Raw genomic sequence first — 18,699 nt, 5'->3', positions numbered from 1 at the left:
GCATTGATTCAAAAACGTTCAAAAATTAAATAAAAAAAACGAGTTTTTTTAACTGAAAGTAAGGAGCGACATTAAAACTTAAAACGCACAGAAATTACTTCGTATATGAAAGAGGCTGCTTCCTCATCAACGCCCCGCTCTTTACGCTAAAGTTTGACTCTTTCTCTCAATTCTTCTTTCTAAAACAGTAAAAAACTTTAGCGTAAAGAGCGGGGCGTTGATGAGGAAGCAACCTCTTTCATATACGAAGTAATTTCTGTGCGTTTTAAGTTTTAATGTCGCTCCTTACTTTCAGTTAAAAAAACTCGTTTTTTTTATTTAATTTCGGTATAAAATAACGGCCTTTTTTTCTTTTCTTTCACACCATTCAATTAATATCCATCCTTATTCTTTTTCCATAATCTTTGAGTTTTTTTGGTTTATAAAAAGCTTTAGCTTGATTTTATTCAATGTGTCAAAATAACAATTTTCAAATTAAATTAGCCGTACTTTTTTGTAACATCATCTAATAAAAAAAGATACTTGATACCTTTTGACATTTGATACAGTTTATGTTGCAACATTATATTACTAAACGTTCTATACCATTAAAAAAGAATATTTAATATGATTTTCTTCACTCGTATTTAATGCAAAATGTCGGTCTGTCGGTCTGTCCCGGTTTTGCTACTTTAGGCACTTCCAGGTGAGCTAGGACGATGAAATTTAACAGGCGTATCAGGGACCGGACCAGATTAAATTAGAAATAGGCGTTTTTCTGATTTGACCATCTGGGGGGAGGAGTGGGGGGCCGGTTAATTCGGAAAAAATTGAAAAAATGAAGTATTTATAACATACGAACGGATGATGGGATCTTAATGAAATTTGATGTTTGGAAGGATATCATGTCTCAGAGCTCTAAATAAAATCCTAGATATCTACATTGAAAAACCTGACTAATGGAAACACCTTGTAAAAGAATACTATGACAATTATTTACAACTTTACCAATACGACTAAATATCATATAATTAGTCTTCTCAGTATTCACTGCAAGAAAACTATGCTTTGTGAACTGAGATAAATTCTCCAAAGCTACATTAGTTATCTCTATAAGATCTTCGACAGATTCCCCAATCACTGTAAGCGCTGTGTCATCTGCGAATGATGTAACTACGGCACCAGGAATGTAAACACGCATTGTATCCACGTGTATAAGAAACAGTAAAGGTCCTAATACCGAACCTTGGGGCGCTCCACAATTCACATTGAAGGGTTTCCCTACCACATCATCTATCATAACTTTGATGGACCTACCATGCAAGTAAGAACTAAACCAATCCAAACACTTCTCACGGACTCCCAAACAAGCTAGCCTCCTTAATAAAAGATTAAAATCAACGGTATCAAATAGGGCGGGGGGGGGACCTAAAATCATGGGAAACGCTTAGATTGGAGGGATTGGGATGAAACTTGGTGGGAAAAATAAGCAGAAGTCTTAGATACGTGATTTACACAATTGGAACGGATCCGCTCTAACGGGGGGGGGGGGAATGTTAATTCTGAAAAATTAGAAAAAATGACGTATTTTTAGCTTACGAAGGAGTGATCAAATCTTCATAAAACTTCATACGTAGAAGAACCTCGTAACTCAGATCTCTTATTTTAAATCTCAACCGTATCCAGCATCATTGGGGCAGTTGGGGGGGGGGTGGAAATCGTAGAAAATACTTACAGCGGAGAGATCAGGATGAAACTGGATGGGAAGAATAAAAACCTGTCTATGATTGACATAACCGGACCGGATGCTCTCTTTGGCGGAGTTGGGGGGGGGGGGGGGGTAATTTGGAACAGTGAGGTATTCGTAACTTACGAAAGGGTGACCAGATCTTAAGGAAATTTGATATTTAGAAGGATCTTGTGCTTTAGGACTCTTATTTTAAATCCCGACCAGATCTTTTGACATTGGGGGGAGTTGGAGGGGGAAATCTTGGAAAACACTTGGAGTGGAGGAATCAGGATGAAGCTTGGTGGATAGAGTACGCAAATATCCTTGATACGTGATTGACGTAACGGTGCTGGATTCGTTCTCTTTGGGGGAGTTGGGGGGAGGCGTTCAGTGATTTTGCGAATTTGGTGCTTCTGAAAGTGCTAGGACGATGAAAATTGGTAGGCGTGTCAGGGACCTGCACAAATTGACTTGATAAAGTCGTTTTCCCAGATTCGACCATTTGGTTGGCCAAAGGAGAGAGGGAAAATTACAAAAAAATGGGGTATTTATAACTTACGAGTGGGTGATCAGATCTTAATGAATTTTTATATTTAGAAGGACATCGTGACTCAGAGCTCTTATTTTAAATCCTGACCGGCATTAAGTCTCTGACTTTTCTTTTAAATCAATCTATTGATTCTTAGAATTTTGTTAGAGCTCATACCATATGAGCTCTTGGCTCTTAGCTCTTCTTGGCTCGTCACCTGAGCTCTTAGCTCGTGTTCTAGGTTTGTTTTTGTTTTATTCAGTATGTATGTTTTCTCACTTTTTTCTGTGAAGAAACCGAACCCCGCTTTAGTTTCCTAACTTGGAGACTGAATAAATATAGGGACGCCTCATAAAACCTATTGTAACCTCTCTAAAAATAGTAAATCCCAAAAGAAGAGGCGAACAAGTGATATTTATTTCCATATCGTCTGTTTTAAGCTTGTTGCTTTTGATGTTTAGTAATTTTGATGAATTAGAAAGGAAAGTATTTCCAAGTTATTAGCACCATGAGAAAAGAATATGTCCAATGAAATTCAATAATTTTATAACAGATTAGTTTTGGTCAGATTTAAGGTATGTTGGTGTGTAAAATATTGCTTAGTCTCAAACCTGAGAATTTAAATTAGTATTTATGTTAAAATTTGATATCTTCAGGAATTGGTTGCTGCATTTCAGTGGGTTGTATTTGCTTTTGAGTCTTCATTTATACAAATTGTGTGTCAGCAAATACAAGAAGAGGAAGCAGCTGTTTCATTGTCTTCGTTAACTATAGGTATTGTTTGGTGGTATTTTCTTTCTATTTTAATTATATTTATAGATCCCTCTCTCTCTCTCTCTCTCTCTCTCTCTCTCTCTCTCTCTCTCTCTCTCTCTCTCACACTCACTCACTCACTCACTCACTCACTCACTCACTCACTCACTTACTCACTCACTCACTCACTCACTCACTCACTCTCTCTCTCTCTCTCTCTCTCTCTCTCTCTCTCTCTCTCTCTCTCTCTCTCTATCCCTCTCTGTCTCTCTCAATCTCTGTCTTTTTTAGTCCATTTTGTATTTTATGAATATAATCACTTTTATTTTGCTCAATAAACCGACAATAAAATTTTCTCTTCCCGTTTCCCTTTCCTATTGTTTGTCGTTCACCTTTCTCCACGTGTTTTTTTTTCAGTTGACACTAAACAATGAAACTAAATGTCTTCTTATTTTTTCGGTTTTGTTTTCAAGTAATTAGTAATTCTCGATGCTACTTGAATCATCTAGCAACAAGAAGCCCAACAATAGTAGATTCAATCAACTTTCAAATGTTTTTCTACTGATAGAAATTTGAACAAGAAACGAGACTTTATATGCCTTTGAACTTGGCAACAAAATCTGAATCAGTCTTTCAAGCATTCACTAATTTTGAAATCATTTCTGTGAATAATCTTTTTTGACTTGATTAGCCTAAGCCAATTTAAGCTTTTGTGGCAGGTCGACATTCTTCTGACTATGCTGGATCACTCCAAGTTAGGCTCGAAAGCACTAATTTTTGTATTTCACTTTTATGTTAACTATTTATTCTGTTAATCACGCGTAGTAATGCTGTTTTGTTTAATAAGCTGTAATTTTTTTGAGGTTTTTCCAGTTCTCAAGGTCATCCTGCAACGCTATTAACTGCTATTTTTCTGTTCAGGCAGAGTCGTGAAAGGTACTCCCCATTGCTGCTATGTAGCTAAACAGACAGCGTATCCTTTCCAGGAATATTGGTGGAGAAATAAGCTAGTGGCAGATCAAAGACCCATAACCATCGTACAATGCTGGACTAGTTTCCTCCTTTTGTACTCAGGCTTTTTTACATACAAGTATTTTTAGCCTGTAATAGTATTAGTATGAGTATATAAAATACAATACTTTTCAGTGCTTGTAGTATCCCGGAATTTTTCAAAATCTACCGAATGTCCCCAAAAGAAAATTGGGTTCTACGCAATGCACGAAACGATAACACGACAGTCAATTTGTAAGCAACTATTGACTAATTTTTATTGTGGTTTCGGAAAACCCAATCTTTTTTCAGAGAACTTCGTGGAAACCCTAAAATTTCGAGAAATGTTGAAGTACTGATACGGTTCACTCAAAAATACGGGTATTTTAATGACTGTTACACTAGTTATTTAATCATTTATGATAGATTTAATTCTATTTACTTCATTATAGATATAGTTTTATGAGTAGAAATTGTTTTGCTTTTTTTATAATTTTAATTACAAATATTTATCTTAATGTTAATATTGATTTAGTATTTGTATAAAATTGATTTTAGTGTATATATTGACATTATTATAAATTTTTCTTTGATTCTTATGGTTATTTACTTTTCAAGTTTAATTCTTTCCAAAAATCTTGTAGATTCCTCTTCGATAACACCTATGAAAAGAAGCCAAATTCGGGATCGTGTCCTCTCAACAGCTACCCTTGGAACAAGTCCTGACAGACTAAGGCTACTTTCAAATGGAACTGAATTCAGAATTCCAGAATTACAGCTCACATCATCAACTAGCCTGCAAAATCTTCGGAGAACTGCTTCAGCTCATTCGCTTAACAGCCCTTCTGGTATGATAAGGCTTTTCAAAATATATTTCAGTGGCATGTAGTCTTATGAGGTTTTTCATAAGATGCATGGATTTATTTATCCTACCTCATATAATGGGTCTCGAAAATGAAAACGAAAATGGGGTGATTGTTCAGTTGTGTCACCTTATTTGAGCTACTCTATATGGGACAACAATTTTCTATATAGCTGTTTGTTTGTATAGTAATATTGTTCAAAATTCCACCAGTTTCAAGAAACTACTTGTTTTTTTAAGATCTATGCGAACCATTTAATTACTAAGAACATTAAAAAGAAATTATTTTTTGCCCAGAACTTATCTTCGGGCTCTTCAATAGGGGCTCAATTTGATATGGGGAAGGGGTCAGCTGCCCTTTCTAGACCCCAGTCCCCCCTAGTTGAAATTTAATTTTTTCAAAAATCTTGTCAAAGCTAAGATTAGCCTGCATAATTCAAGGTCCCAGGGAAATGGGTTAGTTTTCTATGTATATCTTGGCCTTTATAGTACTATGCTGCTCATGTTTCATTTTTATTCTGTCATTTTCACCTCATTTGGGAAAATTGCCTCCAAACTTACCCCCCACCCCCGCCCAGGGATTTCATTTTGACGAAATTATGCCACTGCTCTTCATGCCTGAAAACCACCATTTGTTCGATTTTTCTTTCATTCGGCTGTTTTAAAGTTATTTTAAATAATTGTAAAAGCTTTAAAAAAAGTTTTTAGAGCAGCGCAGCATTTTTGTCATTCATGCTATGTTGAACAGTGAAAATAAATATGTATAAATAATTACTTGTATTTGATAATCGTCTTCGCATGTAATTATTCAAACAGTAACAATATGTTGATTTCCAAAGACAATTACAACCTCAAAAGAAAGCTGTGCTTTCTTGAGCTGCTTGGTTGCGGATGTTCTTGCTAGTTTTTTTTTCAACAAGTTTTCTTCTTTTTTTTGGGGTGGGGGGGGGGGGGGTGAAAACAGCATAACTGCTTTTCATTGAAGCTGTTTTTCTACAACCTCAAAAGAAAGCTGTGCTTTCTTGAGCTACTTGGTTGCGTATGTTCTTGCTAGTTTTTTTTCAACAAGTTTTCTTCTTTTTTTGGGGGGGGGGGGGGTAAAAGCAGCATAACTGCTTTTCATTGAAGCTGTTTTTTTCGTTAAAAATATGATTCGCGATGTTTCATAAATTGTGATGGTTTCTACGGTTGTGCCAGATTCCAAATAAACCAATAAAAAAACTAAGATTTTATGTTGGTTGTCCTCGATACTCCATATTTGGAGGCTACGGGCTTTGAATTCTGCCAAAATTATTTATTTCGTGTAAAGAAAAGAAAATATTAATTTATAAACTTTCCAATTTTTGCAAATGACCCAAAAATAACCATAAGAAATTCGTTGGATGTCAATACAGTTTTATCTTTTCTTAAATCACGCAATTCTCTCACTTAAGTCCTTTAATATTGGTAAGGAAATACTGGATATTAGAATTAATGCAAAGATGGTTTGAGCTATGCATTAATTCTAGACTGCTTTTAAAGGCTGCTTTGAGCTTTGCATATTACAACAGGGGCAGTACCTAGCTATTTTAGGATAACTCTAATCAAACCTGTTTATAGGAAAATCGTTAGAATCTAGTGTGGTAATTATAGTGTGGCATCAGCGTGGCTGCTGTAGGAAGCCAACTATTTATGTCGGTACTAGAGACGCTGTAGGTGAAGTATTAAGAGAAGAACTGTGTGGTTTTTGGTGGGGAGGAGTATACGTAAACCAAATTTTCACTCTTAGATTATAATTTTAGAATCGCCTGAGTCATCAAACCTTCTCTGTCTTTAGTATTATGGGTTATGAGTAAGCGCTTAATTCAGCTGATAGAAGATCTGTTATTAAGATCATATTCTTGTATGATATACCAGATAAATGGATTCCGTCGTTTCGTATAAAGTCAAGGGTTAAGCAAGTTAAGCAAGAGTCCTATCCTTCTATAAATAGATCATTTTGGTGGGCTTTTTCTCAAGGAGAACAACTAGGGTATTGGGAGAACATAGAATCAATTGGCGAAGTTGTATTCTCCTATGCATATATTATGCTGATGATTGAAGCATCCTAGGCGAAAATGTTAGCTAAATGAATTAACTTTAAGAGGTTTAGTGAGTTCAGTGTGCAACGATGGGTTTGAAAATTATAGTTAAGAAAACAAAGTCGCTAAGACCAGGGATAAGTGAAGTTGAAGAGGTGAGTTTGAGTAACGAGAGGGTACTGCCCAACAGGGTAACAGGGTACTGCCCCTGTGCTTCTAGGCTGCTTTGAAGAGCTACTGTTTTACACTTCCACCGCACTAAAGTTTAATCTTGCGCAATCAGATACAATGAACTTTATATTCTTTGTATTTTAGACGTATAAAACTGAAAGAAAACCACGAATAAAAATGGAATTGCAGCAAAGATGTTTTGTCAATATCTGTCAGTTTCATATTTACCATACTATCAGCCAATTGTCATGATTTTTCCGTAACAAGCCTATACGCCATGTTGGCATTCCACTCCAAAATACGTAGCATTTAGCTTAAGGTGGTACAACACCTTAAAAATTAATTGCGAGCTTCCACGTTGGCTGGCCGGTAAAAAAGCAAAGGGCTTGTTAGCAAATTATCTCAGAAAACTAACCATCTTAAAGAGCTGTTAAAACTTTGTCATGGCTGATATTTGACTGAAAAGACAGTGAAACTTGGCGTCTCTTTTTCGAGAAGCTTGTCAATCAAAGTGGGTGATACCATGGGGATTTCCCAAAGCAGACACATTTCTCAAATGAAAATATCTTTGAGCTAATTTTTAGTGTTTCCTAGCAGAAAGCTAGAAAATTTTTCGGGACTGCCCTCCCCTAAACTTTACAAAGAAAGTTCTACTCAACCTCATCGAAAAAACAATTTTTACAATTTCTGATAGCGTAAGTTTTATTAAAATTGAGCATCTTTATCTGGAGCACGGGACGCAAAATGTTAAATAATTTTTCTAAGATATCTGGAAAATTAGGTTTCGGCTTCTAGTTTTCTGCCATTTATTTGGGTCTCTTATCCAAGCTTTATAAGTTATGGAAAGACCCTCCAATCAGTTATAAATATTTTGGTAAACAAACTAAAAAAGTTTATAATAAATAAGATAGGAAGATCCTTTAAGATACCGTATCACCCTAAGATTTTTATAACGGAAACTCTTCTTAAAATCCTGGGAAATGAAAGCTGTCATAGAAATTTTCTAAAAAAGGAAAGAAAACTTTCTAATTTTGCTCCAAGCTCCTTAAGGAAGGAAAGCGTCAATAAATAAGTTCTCTTGAAAATGATAAGTTTTGCTGTCATAGTTTCTCATCAAACTTTTCAGCAACATCCCAGAATTGCATGCCGTATGTCTCAGTCACTTGCATTAAGTTTTTAAAGAATTGAGTTCAACTATATTGCCTTAACCTTTATGCAATCATGCTTACTGGACTTAACTTTCTTAACCTTCCTTTAACTTTCTTTAACTTTCTTTCACACTTCCTTTCTTTAACTTTCTTTCACACTTTTTTAACTTACTTAACCTTCAGTTAATCTGCTTACTGGAATTTAGTGATATATCTTAAATGATAGATAAATGGACCAAATAATCAATAAAAAATGTGAACTGTTGTAAATGTGTAATATATTTTAAATATGTAAAATAATCTTTAAAATATGTAAAAAAATCTTTAAAATATGTAACATATCGTAAATTTTAGACAGAAGAACAAAAAAATCTTTAATTTATGTAAACTATTGTAAATATGTAATATATTGTAAATATGTCAAATATGTAAAATAATCTGTAATTATGTAATATATCGTAAATAGTAGATAAAAAGACCAAATAATCTTTAAAATATGTAAACTATTATGAGTATGTAATATATTGTAAGTATTTAAAATATGTACCATATCGTAAATGGTAGATAAAAGGACCAAATAATCTTTAAAATATATAAACTATTGTAAATATGTATTATACTGTAAACATGTAAAATATCTAAGATAGTCTTTAAAATATGTAATATATTGTAAATGGTCGATACAATGACCAAATAACCTTGAAAATATGTAAACTATTGTAAATATGTAAAATATATAAAATAATCATTAAAATGTGCAATTTATCGTAAATGGTAGATAAAAAGATCAAATAATATTTAAAATATGTAATATATCATAAATGGTAGATACAAGGACCGAATAATCTTTAAGTATGTACAGTATTGTAAATATGTAATGTATTATAAACTTCATTCTTAACTTTATTCTCTTTAATTAAAAAAAAATTAGGTAATTTAGGTAAAATTTAGGTAAAAATTAGGTAAAAAAGTTAAGTAATTTTATCTTAACTTTAATTAAACTTCATTCTCCCCAAGTTATCAAAATTAGATTTGAAAAAAAGATTGAATGCTTAAACACAATAGAAGGGACTAGCTATATGTCTGGACTTATATAGTCCAGTGTATGCTAACAATGATCAGTAAAAGGTTATCAATAAACTCCGTCAAGGATATATTCATTGTAAGGCATTACTTTGGAGCAATTGCCTCAAAACATATGCAATATTCGCAATCGCTTTTTGTATTTAATCATATAGTAGTTCCATTATAATAAGCATGTATGATATGCTATGTATGACAAACTTCCAATATGATTATCGCCGAACCAGACCGTAGTCACATCTGTGACCTTTCTAGGCAAAAAGAAAGTAGACTTTTTTATTTTAACGTCATAATTTTACTTCAGAACCGGAAAACTGGTATATCAAGAAATTCGTTCGAAAAGGTTGTATCAGCGCTAATCTGTTTCCAACTCTTACCTAATGGCGCTGTGTGCTGTAGTGCTGCAGGTGTTCATTATGACAGTTCTATTATGATAAGCGTGTATGATTTCCTATGTATGATAAACTTCCAATATGATTATCGCCAAACCAGACCGTAGTCACACCTGTGACCTTTCTAGTTAAAAAGAAACTAGACTTTTTGATTTTAACGTCATAATTTTACTTCAGAACCGAAAAACTGGAATATTAAGAAATTCGTTCGAAAGGTTGTATCAGCGCTAATCTGTTTCCAACTATTACCTAATGGCGCTGTGTGCTGTAGTGCTGCTGGCGTTCATTATGACAGTTCTATTATGATAAGCGTGTATGATTTCCTATGTATGATAAACTTCCAATATGATTATCGCCAAACCAGACCGTAGTCACACCTGTCACCTGTCTAGGGAAAAAAGAAAAGTAGACTTTGATTTTAACGTCATATTTTTACTTCAGAACCGGGAAACTGAAATAGCAAGAGATTCATTCGAAAAGGTTGTATCAGCGCTAATCTGTTTCCAACTATTGCCTACTGGTGCTGTGTATAGTTGGCCAGATTCATCTTACAGATAGGCAAAATACCATTCAAAGCTTTCACGTTTTTCTAATGTCGAAACATTGTGTCTTAAATCTTTATTCTGAGTGGTCAATCATAAAATTTCTGCTTGAAAGTTGAATAATGTTCTACTAGAGAAATTATGAAAGGCATGTATAACTGGCGCTATGTTTGTCCTAATTTTGGTTTTGTCAACAACTGTGGCTACAATGTGATCAAGTCAAGCGTCAATTTTCAAATTTATTTCTTCTTCGGTTGTTAGTTGTCGGTTAATGCTACAATCTCCAATAAGTTTTCACCCATAACTGGGAATATGTAGTTCAAAGAGAACAGACACTAGGGTGTAGCCCCCAACCTGAATTTTTGTGGGTTTTATAGATCAGGTAAACTTATATAATTCTCTCGTAATGCGCCTCTTTTGCACCTCTTTTCTCACAGGAAAGGTATTCCTTCCTTGACAAATATCTGCTTATGGGGCTGATGAAGCCTATAAATTCATAATATGAATTAATTGATGTCTAGATTTATGGTTTTCTAAAACTTAAAAAGCCCTTTTTTTTAATGAAAATTCTGGCCTGAGCATTGAGATTAGTTAGACTAATAGACTAAATAACAGTTAGACATGCGAAAGGCACTATAAGAGCCAATTCTGATAAGAAAATTCAGTTTAGTTTTGATAGCATTTTATTGACACATGAAAAGAGATGAACAAAAAAAGACAGAGAATAAGCACTGAAATGGCAAAAATAAAATTTTTAAAGGGTATACAGGTTCCTCTTTTATTCTTTTTTAATCATTTAAATATTTTGCTCATCAATATCCTTCCTAATAACAAATTTTATCCGAGTCCAAGTCTTGTCGTTTCATGATAAGACGCTAATAGAATAATAGAATACTATTATTGTTAAATTACTACTACTACTACTACTACTACTACTAATAACTCACTGCAGCACCAAGCCGCTTGAGGCCAACACAGCTACGCACGCTCCTCTTCCAACCTAATCTATTTAAAGCCTCCCTCTTTACACCTCCCAGGAAGTTCCCATTTCCTTTAAATCTTTATTTATGACATCCTCCCAACCCAGACAAGGACGACCTGCTTTCCGTGTAGCCCCAGACGGTTGGCCAAAAAGGACAATCGTCGGTAATCTGTCATCCTTCATCCGTAGAAAGTGGCCTAGCCATCTCAACTTTCTTTCATTATAGCCCCATAAAGCAAGATTGACCACACTTTTCGTACAACCTACTGTTTGAAATACGGTCAGTCAGCCGGGTACCCAGAAGAATCCGTAGGCAATTTCTCTGGAAAACATCTAGTAAATTTTCATCTGCTTTTTGGAGTGCCCATGCTTCAGAGCCATATTTGACCACTGTCAAATATTACTGAACAAATATTATTGTTAAATTACTGAACTAAATTACAAGTTTTAACTAAATAATCAAAGTATAGAGAAATCTAGAGGTCAACCTGGTTGCATCCCTTGGTCTTAAATAACTCCAAACAGGCTACTCGCAATCTTTCCATCTCTTTCTCTTTTGGAAGTTCCTTATTGGTTAAAAAAGACCTTCTTGTTCAAACGTTATGTTAAATTAAATATCAAATAAAAAGTCTTTTACAATTGTGATAGAGAGGGAGAAGAGGGGGAGAAAGAAAAAGAAACTAGCACTTATTTATAAATGAAGAAACGAACAAACAATTACAGAAGGGTATATAAGCGAATAAGTAGTGGGATGAAAAAAATGTAAGCTCTCAAGAACCTCGAAATTGTGTTTCGGGGTACATTTCTATTTTTGGCAGTCTTGTGACAAAAAATATCGTTTTTTATTGTTTTTCTTCTGTTAATGGGATTGTGTTCCAATTTGAACAATAATTATGGAGTACTTTGAAAAAAAGAGTGAAAAATTAAGTGGATGTGTCATCTAAGAAATATGACAGGTACTTTTGTTCCCCTGGAAACTATTCTAAAATATTGAAGAAATTTTGAAAATCCATTTATTAAAGGAACTGAATCTGTTTAAGAAAAACCGTACCCAGGGAGATAATATCTCGTTCATGACATTGTCATAAATCGTGAAAGTAATAAAAATTAGTTGAAAGAAATTCCCTGCTTGATGTCTATTGCAAAGCCATTTCTGGTTATAGCAGAATATAACAGAAGATTTATCATCTAGGTTTGTCGTGATATTATGTATTCGGCGTATTCTACACCAAGTCTTCGATGTAGACTTCGGAAGATGTGTTGGTTCCCATCCTTCACAGGTATTCGGACTATTGCTTTTCCTGAGGCCAAAATAATTTCAGTGATTTAAAGAATTTGAAAATTGGAACTTCGAATGTTACAATGTCAAAAAATGACTAGTGTATCGACATTTTGACTGACTAATTCAGAAGATTCGAACTAGAATTATTAGCAGTTTCATAAACTCATATCCCAGGAGTAAGAAGCAAGAAATTAGGTTGAATGGAATTTGTTTACTCAGGCAGAAAGGAATGGGTGCATAGACAGGAAGTCGGACTCATGGTGAATAAGTCTTGTTTAGGCTGGGATGGCATTGAATGCTCATCGCTCATTTTATGACTAAAAAGCTCAGGGTATCAGTTGTAGTAGTATATGCCCCTATAACCGACTGGTGGAGATACTAGTAACTCGACTGAATTTTACTGACAGTTACAGGAGCAAATAAACAGGGTCCCAGGTGGAAAATGGTGTTTTTATTAGGAGAGTTTAGCGCTCAGGTTGGTAGAAACAGGGATAGATGGTATCGTAACTAAGGTATATTTAGTGTAGGAAAAAAACAGCAATGGCTACAGACAATTGCAATTTTGTAAGTATAACAATCTAGTTTTGACCAATACGGTGTTTGGTCATAAAATTAACATTTTATTCATGTGATAGTAAGGCAGCAATCCTTATTGATTATGTTATTGTAAACCGAAGACTGGCGGAATCAATGCAAGATACTAGGGTAGATAGATATCTTTCAGTGTCTAGGGTTAATTTAAAGCTAAATTTTGGAAGCTTAAACACCTTCTGGGAAGTTATGATATTGGTAAACTTCAGGATGAGAATTTGAGCAAAACTTTCCAGGAACAGTTGAATACTAAACTGGAGAGTTTGAAATTTGACAATGTGGAAGATGGATGGAATAATTTCAGGAAAACAATTTGTGAAGCTGCTGATGGTGTCTTGGAGAGGAAAGCTGATTGTGCATTTATGAATATCAGTGAAAAAGCCTCATGTTTAATTGAGAGGAGAAGAGACATGTACAAGAATTATCGGAGTGATAGATCATATCGAAACAAATGGAATGTAAACAAAGTGGAGAATTCTTCAAAATGTGAGTTACGGAGATGTGAAGTTGAGGCAATGGATAAAATTGTTGAGGATCTCGAAGATGCAGCTAAACGGTATAATAGTAAAATATTGTGCTGACAAGTTAATAAATTGAGAGGGAGTAGTCAATCTAGACTTGTCCCAGTTAAAGATAGGAACGGTGCCACAATTACTGATTAGGAAAGGGTTAAAGAGAGACAGGGAGATCATTGTGAGAGTGTGGGAAACGGAGATAGAGTTGCAGGAAAAGATAAAGAGCAAAATGAAAAAGTTCGTGATACTTTGGATGTGAAGGAATATTTGCTTTGTGAGGGAGAGTTTAGCGACAGTATTAAATTGATTTAAAAAATAATACTGAAAATTAAGAATATGATTTTTGAAAAAGGAGAACTACCTAGCGATTTTAGAAAAACCTTAATTAAACTATTGTATAGAAAAGGGTGATAAAGAGTTAGTATGGTAATTATTGAGGCATTAGTCCGGTCTCTGTAGGAAATGAGGTCAGCAGCTGGTTTTGTATGAAATCAGGAGTTAAGCAGGGTTGTGTTTTATTGTCCTTTATCTGGATTATTTTGATAGATTTTGTCTTGAGAAGCACAGGAAAGGCAATGGGTGACCACGGAATCAAATGGGGAGGAAAAATTCTTCTAAACTTAGATTATGCCGACGATTTAAACATCCTAGAAGAAAGTTTGAGCAATATGAATTAACTTTTAGAGGTTTTACGAGTTCAGGGTGCTAGAATAGGTTTGAAAACAAACGTTAAGAACACTAAGTCACTAAGGCTAGGAATAAGTGACGATGAAAAGTTGACGCTGGGCAACGAAATCATCGATCAGGTGGATAGCTTCACTTACCTTAGTAGTATTATTGGTAAAGATGATTTGAGCAGTGAAGATGTCAAAAGTAGAATAGCCAAGGCTAAGGGGTTTTTTTTTTACTCTTGAAAAAACGCTTGGAAGAGTAGGAACATAAGTGTGAAAATTATGATAAAATATTGAAATCTTCAGTGATTACAGTTGTCAAATATGGCTCTGAAGCATGGACGCTCCGAAAAGGTAGTTGAAAATTTGCCTGATGTTTTCCAGAGAAATTGCCTACGGTTTGTTCTGGGTACCCGACTGACTGATCGTATTTCAAACAGTATGCTTTATGAAAAGTTTGGTTCAATCCCGCTTTCTAAGGCTGTAATGAGAGAAAGTTTGAGATGGCTAGGGTACGTTCTGCCGATGAAGGATGATAGATTGCGAAAGATTGATTTCGAAAAATATATGAAGGAAATAGGAGCTTCTTGGGAGGGTGTAAAGAGTGCGGCTTTGAATAGATTGGGGTGGAGGAGGAGCGCGCATAGCTGTGTTGGTCTCAGGTGGCTTGGCGTTGCGCTGAGTTGTTAGTAGTAGTAGTATTAATTATGTAGGTCTGATGGAGGGGCTCTTGATGTACTGATTTTGATGCTGTGATTTTCCTCAAGACTATTCCCGCTTTTGTTTTTTCCCCTTTTTTGAAAGTCTGTTTAATGTCTCAGATCATAACCTTTGTTGGGTGATTTCAAACTTAGTAAATTTTACCTATTTAGGATCAACATAAAAATTGATTATTTGATTTATGTGTTGTTATCAAAACTCCTATTTTTGAGTTTCGGTTACTATTATCACGCCTCGCTACTTACGTAGTTTATTACCACAAACTTGCTGATGGACGAGGACACCCTATTCTCCAGGTTTGTCTTAATGCTATGTACCTGTATTGTATTCGTATCGCTAATCTTGGAAACGTAAGTTCTTCCTCCCAGTCCAAAATATCTACTAAAACAGCTAAGTTGTCAGTTGATCGTTTTAGTGATTTTGTTTTGCCATTATATACCTAGCTCCATTTAATATTGTTGTTTAAGTTTTTTGTAATTGGATATACTTATTTGGTTAAAATTACATTTAAAGTTCGTTTTCTCATTTTTTTCTGATGTTTCTTCTAAAAAAGTTGAGCTGCCATTACAAAAAAGGAAAAAATTGGCGGACCTTCTGGGAAACACGGGGTAATTCTAAGTGCAGCTAAATTCCATTGAAACTTGGATTAAATTGAACTGAAATTCAATTAACTTGAATAAAATAGAAGTAAACTAAAATTAAATGGAAACTTTGATTAAATAGTACAACTTTTAATCAAGTAATGCTGAAAAAATGAAATAACAACTTGATTGTTTGATTGATCGTTTTGTACTGGGGTTTTTATCTTATAATTATTACTATTCTATATGAATGGTTGATATATTGGAGAGTTTAGATTTAGAAAATTTTAAAAGTTGACGTTATTTAGATATACAAATATTGCAAGGTTCATCCGGGTTGATATGAAGCATCGTGAAAAATTTTTTGAATAGTCAGTTCTAGTATTTTGCCATTTTGCGGTTTGATGTTGTATTTTTAGCTTGTTTGTTGTGTTTCAGCATGGCCGAATAGGGCTTTCATGTGAACAAATCTATCTATCTAGTGTATCTGTACACATACTATAGAGTCTAGTCTATAAAGTCTAGTCTATAAAGTCTAGTGTATAGAGTCTATCTATACATATACCATATAATTATATAGACTGACAATAAAGTGTCAAAACCATTGGCAACATTGAACAGAATTTAATTCCCAACTAACAGGTTTTTAAGTAGCTGTTTGTCTCGCTATCTATACTATGCATACACTATAGAGTCTAATGTATAGAGTATATCTATACACATCATACAATTATATAGACAGGCAATAAAGTGTCAAAACCATTGGCAACATTGAACAGAATTGACTTCCCAACTAACTGGTTTTTAAGTAGCTGTTTCTCTCGCTATCTGTACTATACACATACTATAGAGTCTAGAGTCTAGTGTATAGAGTTTATATGTATACATTACGTGCAATTATATAGACTGACAATAAAGTGTCAAATCAATTGGCAACATTGAACGGAATTGAAATCCCAACTAAGTGGTTTCTAAGTAGCTGTTTCTCTCGCTGAAAGTCGACAGGAAAATATCGTATTTAAATGCGTATGTCGCTTCTAAAGAACTTTTGAAAAAGAGGGAGGGGGAGGGATCAAACTTATCAAAATAGGGAAAAGGAAGCGATATTGTGTCCTCAAAATGTGAGTCATTAATTTGATAATTTTGTAAAAAAAAAAAAAATGATAGATTATTAAAGAACTTCTCGATAACCGTAGGAAGTTGTGAGAGGAGTCACAAAAAAAGTAAGGGCTTCTCGTTTTAACTGGAATTATCAAGGATGGGGGAAAACCGTGCGTAGCTGTATTCACCTCAGGTCGCTTGGTGCTGGAGCGAGTTGTTAGTAATAGTAGTACTATTACCATATTTTGTGTGATATATGAGCGATTTTTCCTATGCCGGTCAGACTACTCCCTAAAACATATTTTCCAGTACAAAAATTAAACTTATTCGAGAGAAGTGAGTGAAAAATAAGTCTTTTTTTTTTCAAGAAGAGGTAAAAAAAATAACACTGCAAACCTTCCAAAGCGCTTTTTAAGGCATATTTTTATTTTATTTTTTAGCGTCAACAGTTTTCTAGTAATATTTTTTTTTATATATATAAGAGAGGCATAACGAACATGGCTCTTTAGATAACATTATCAATGGGAATTCAGGCATACGATGGGAATCGTCACATCGAAAATTTTACAAATCTTCAAATTCAACAAGCCCAAAGATGATGTGGAAAAGGCCGTGTCGAAATTAGAGTTACCAATTTCAACTAATTAAATTGTTTTGCAAATTTTAATGCAAGCGAGTAATTCACGGGAACTTATATTTAATTTTTTATTATTATTCATTATTATTATTTATTATTTATTTATTTATTTATTATTTATCATTACTTATTGTTATTATTTATTATACTTATTAGTTATTTTTTAATTACAGTAATTTTATTTATTAAGGATAATTTATTTTTAAGGTTACCTAGCCAACCTTCAGATGCCATTTACGCTTTCATCAAGTGGGATCTACCATAGGCTATGGGCAGGATTGTCAAATTTAGAGAAAGATCCTCACCCAGAAATTTCAAATAGTGTGCGCACGTTATGTACCTACATCAGGGCAAAGGTAACCATGCATTTTGTACTGTGTTGATAAGACGAATTTAGTCAAACTCGCCCAAAGGTTTTCAATATCCATGATTGGAGGACTAGTGTAGGGCCAATTCCCTCCGAAAAAAATTTGTCGCCCTTCTACTAGCTTTTTAGTAGAAAGATAGACATGCTGCGCCTTATTTGTGCAAGGGTTTCAATTCTAAAAATGGATTTCAGTTCTTAGAAAGTGAAATAACGGCTGAAAATGAACAACCGCTAATGAACGCTAACCAGAATTATGCAAAGATTCCAATTCTAAAAGAAAAGGATTTCAGTTCTGGAAAACCGCTAATTAACGCTAACCATGATTTTACAAAGGTTTCAAATCTTAAAAAAAGAAGGAGTTCAATCCTAAGAAAGTGAAATAATGGCACGAAATAAATAAAAAATATACATTCAAGAGTTTGTATTAGCAACACAGTTAATTCCTCCCGGTTTACTATTTTGCGGCATTCAATGCGAAAAAAGAATAGATATATGATAAACCTTTGCAATGTTGTCAAGTTAAATTTAATAAAAAAAAAAAAAAAAATCCTCGTGCTGACCAATTATCTGCGTAGTGCAAGTACGTATCTCCCTATTTCCTGCCTTAGGCTGGGAGTACAATGCGTGGTTGGGGCAAATCATCCGACGCTTCCCGTGTCTTCTCCCCAGATTTCTCTAGGTACCCATTTAGACCTGGGTCGACTCTGGCTTAGCTTACAGAGTCACACCATTGACCATGTTCCAACCCAAATAAAGAGCGATTATAGTGGACTCTAGCCCTGTTTCACAGGACTTCCAGTCAAGCGTGCTAACTACTCGGCTAGGACGGTTCAAGATGTAGACTACTTAATGTGCTGTTAGGAATTGTTGAATTTTACTTTCTAATTTTTTCATCAAATTTCAGTCAATAGAGACAATCAAATACATACTAGTCATCAGGAGGCTTTCCAGTTTTTGTGAACTCAGGCTGGGGTAAATCGTTATGAACAGATCCTTGGTTGTATTATTTATGAT

At 34.4% G+C, this 18,699-nt stretch overlaps 1 protein-coding gene across 2 annotated transcripts in view; it reads left to right on the top strand.

The window, feature by feature from the left end:
- Positions 1–18,699, top strand: part of LOC136026998 (regulatory-associated protein of mTOR-like) — a 272,404-nt gene that overhangs the window by 194,800 nt on the left and 58,905 nt on the right. For both annotated transcript variants that reach the window (XM_065703879.1, XM_065703880.1), the window contains 3 exons: positions 2,894–3,011; positions 4,625–4,828; positions 17,526–17,674. In XM_065703879.1, the coding sequence (XP_065559951.1) occupies positions 2,894–3,011; positions 4,625–4,828; positions 17,526–17,674 (471 nt within the window). The remainder of the gene's footprint in view (positions 1–2,893; positions 3,012–4,624; positions 4,829–17,525; positions 17,675–18,699) is intronic.

This window comes from Artemia franciscana, chromosome 5 (assembly GCF_032884065.1).
Source record: "Artemia franciscana chromosome 5, ASM3288406v1, whole genome shotgun sequence".
NCBI lineage: Eukaryota > Metazoa > Arthropoda > Branchiopoda > Anostraca > Artemiidae > Artemia > Artemia franciscana.
The sequence above is the reverse complement of the archived record's forward strand: the minus strand, read 5'-3'. Positions and strand labels throughout refer to the sequence as shown.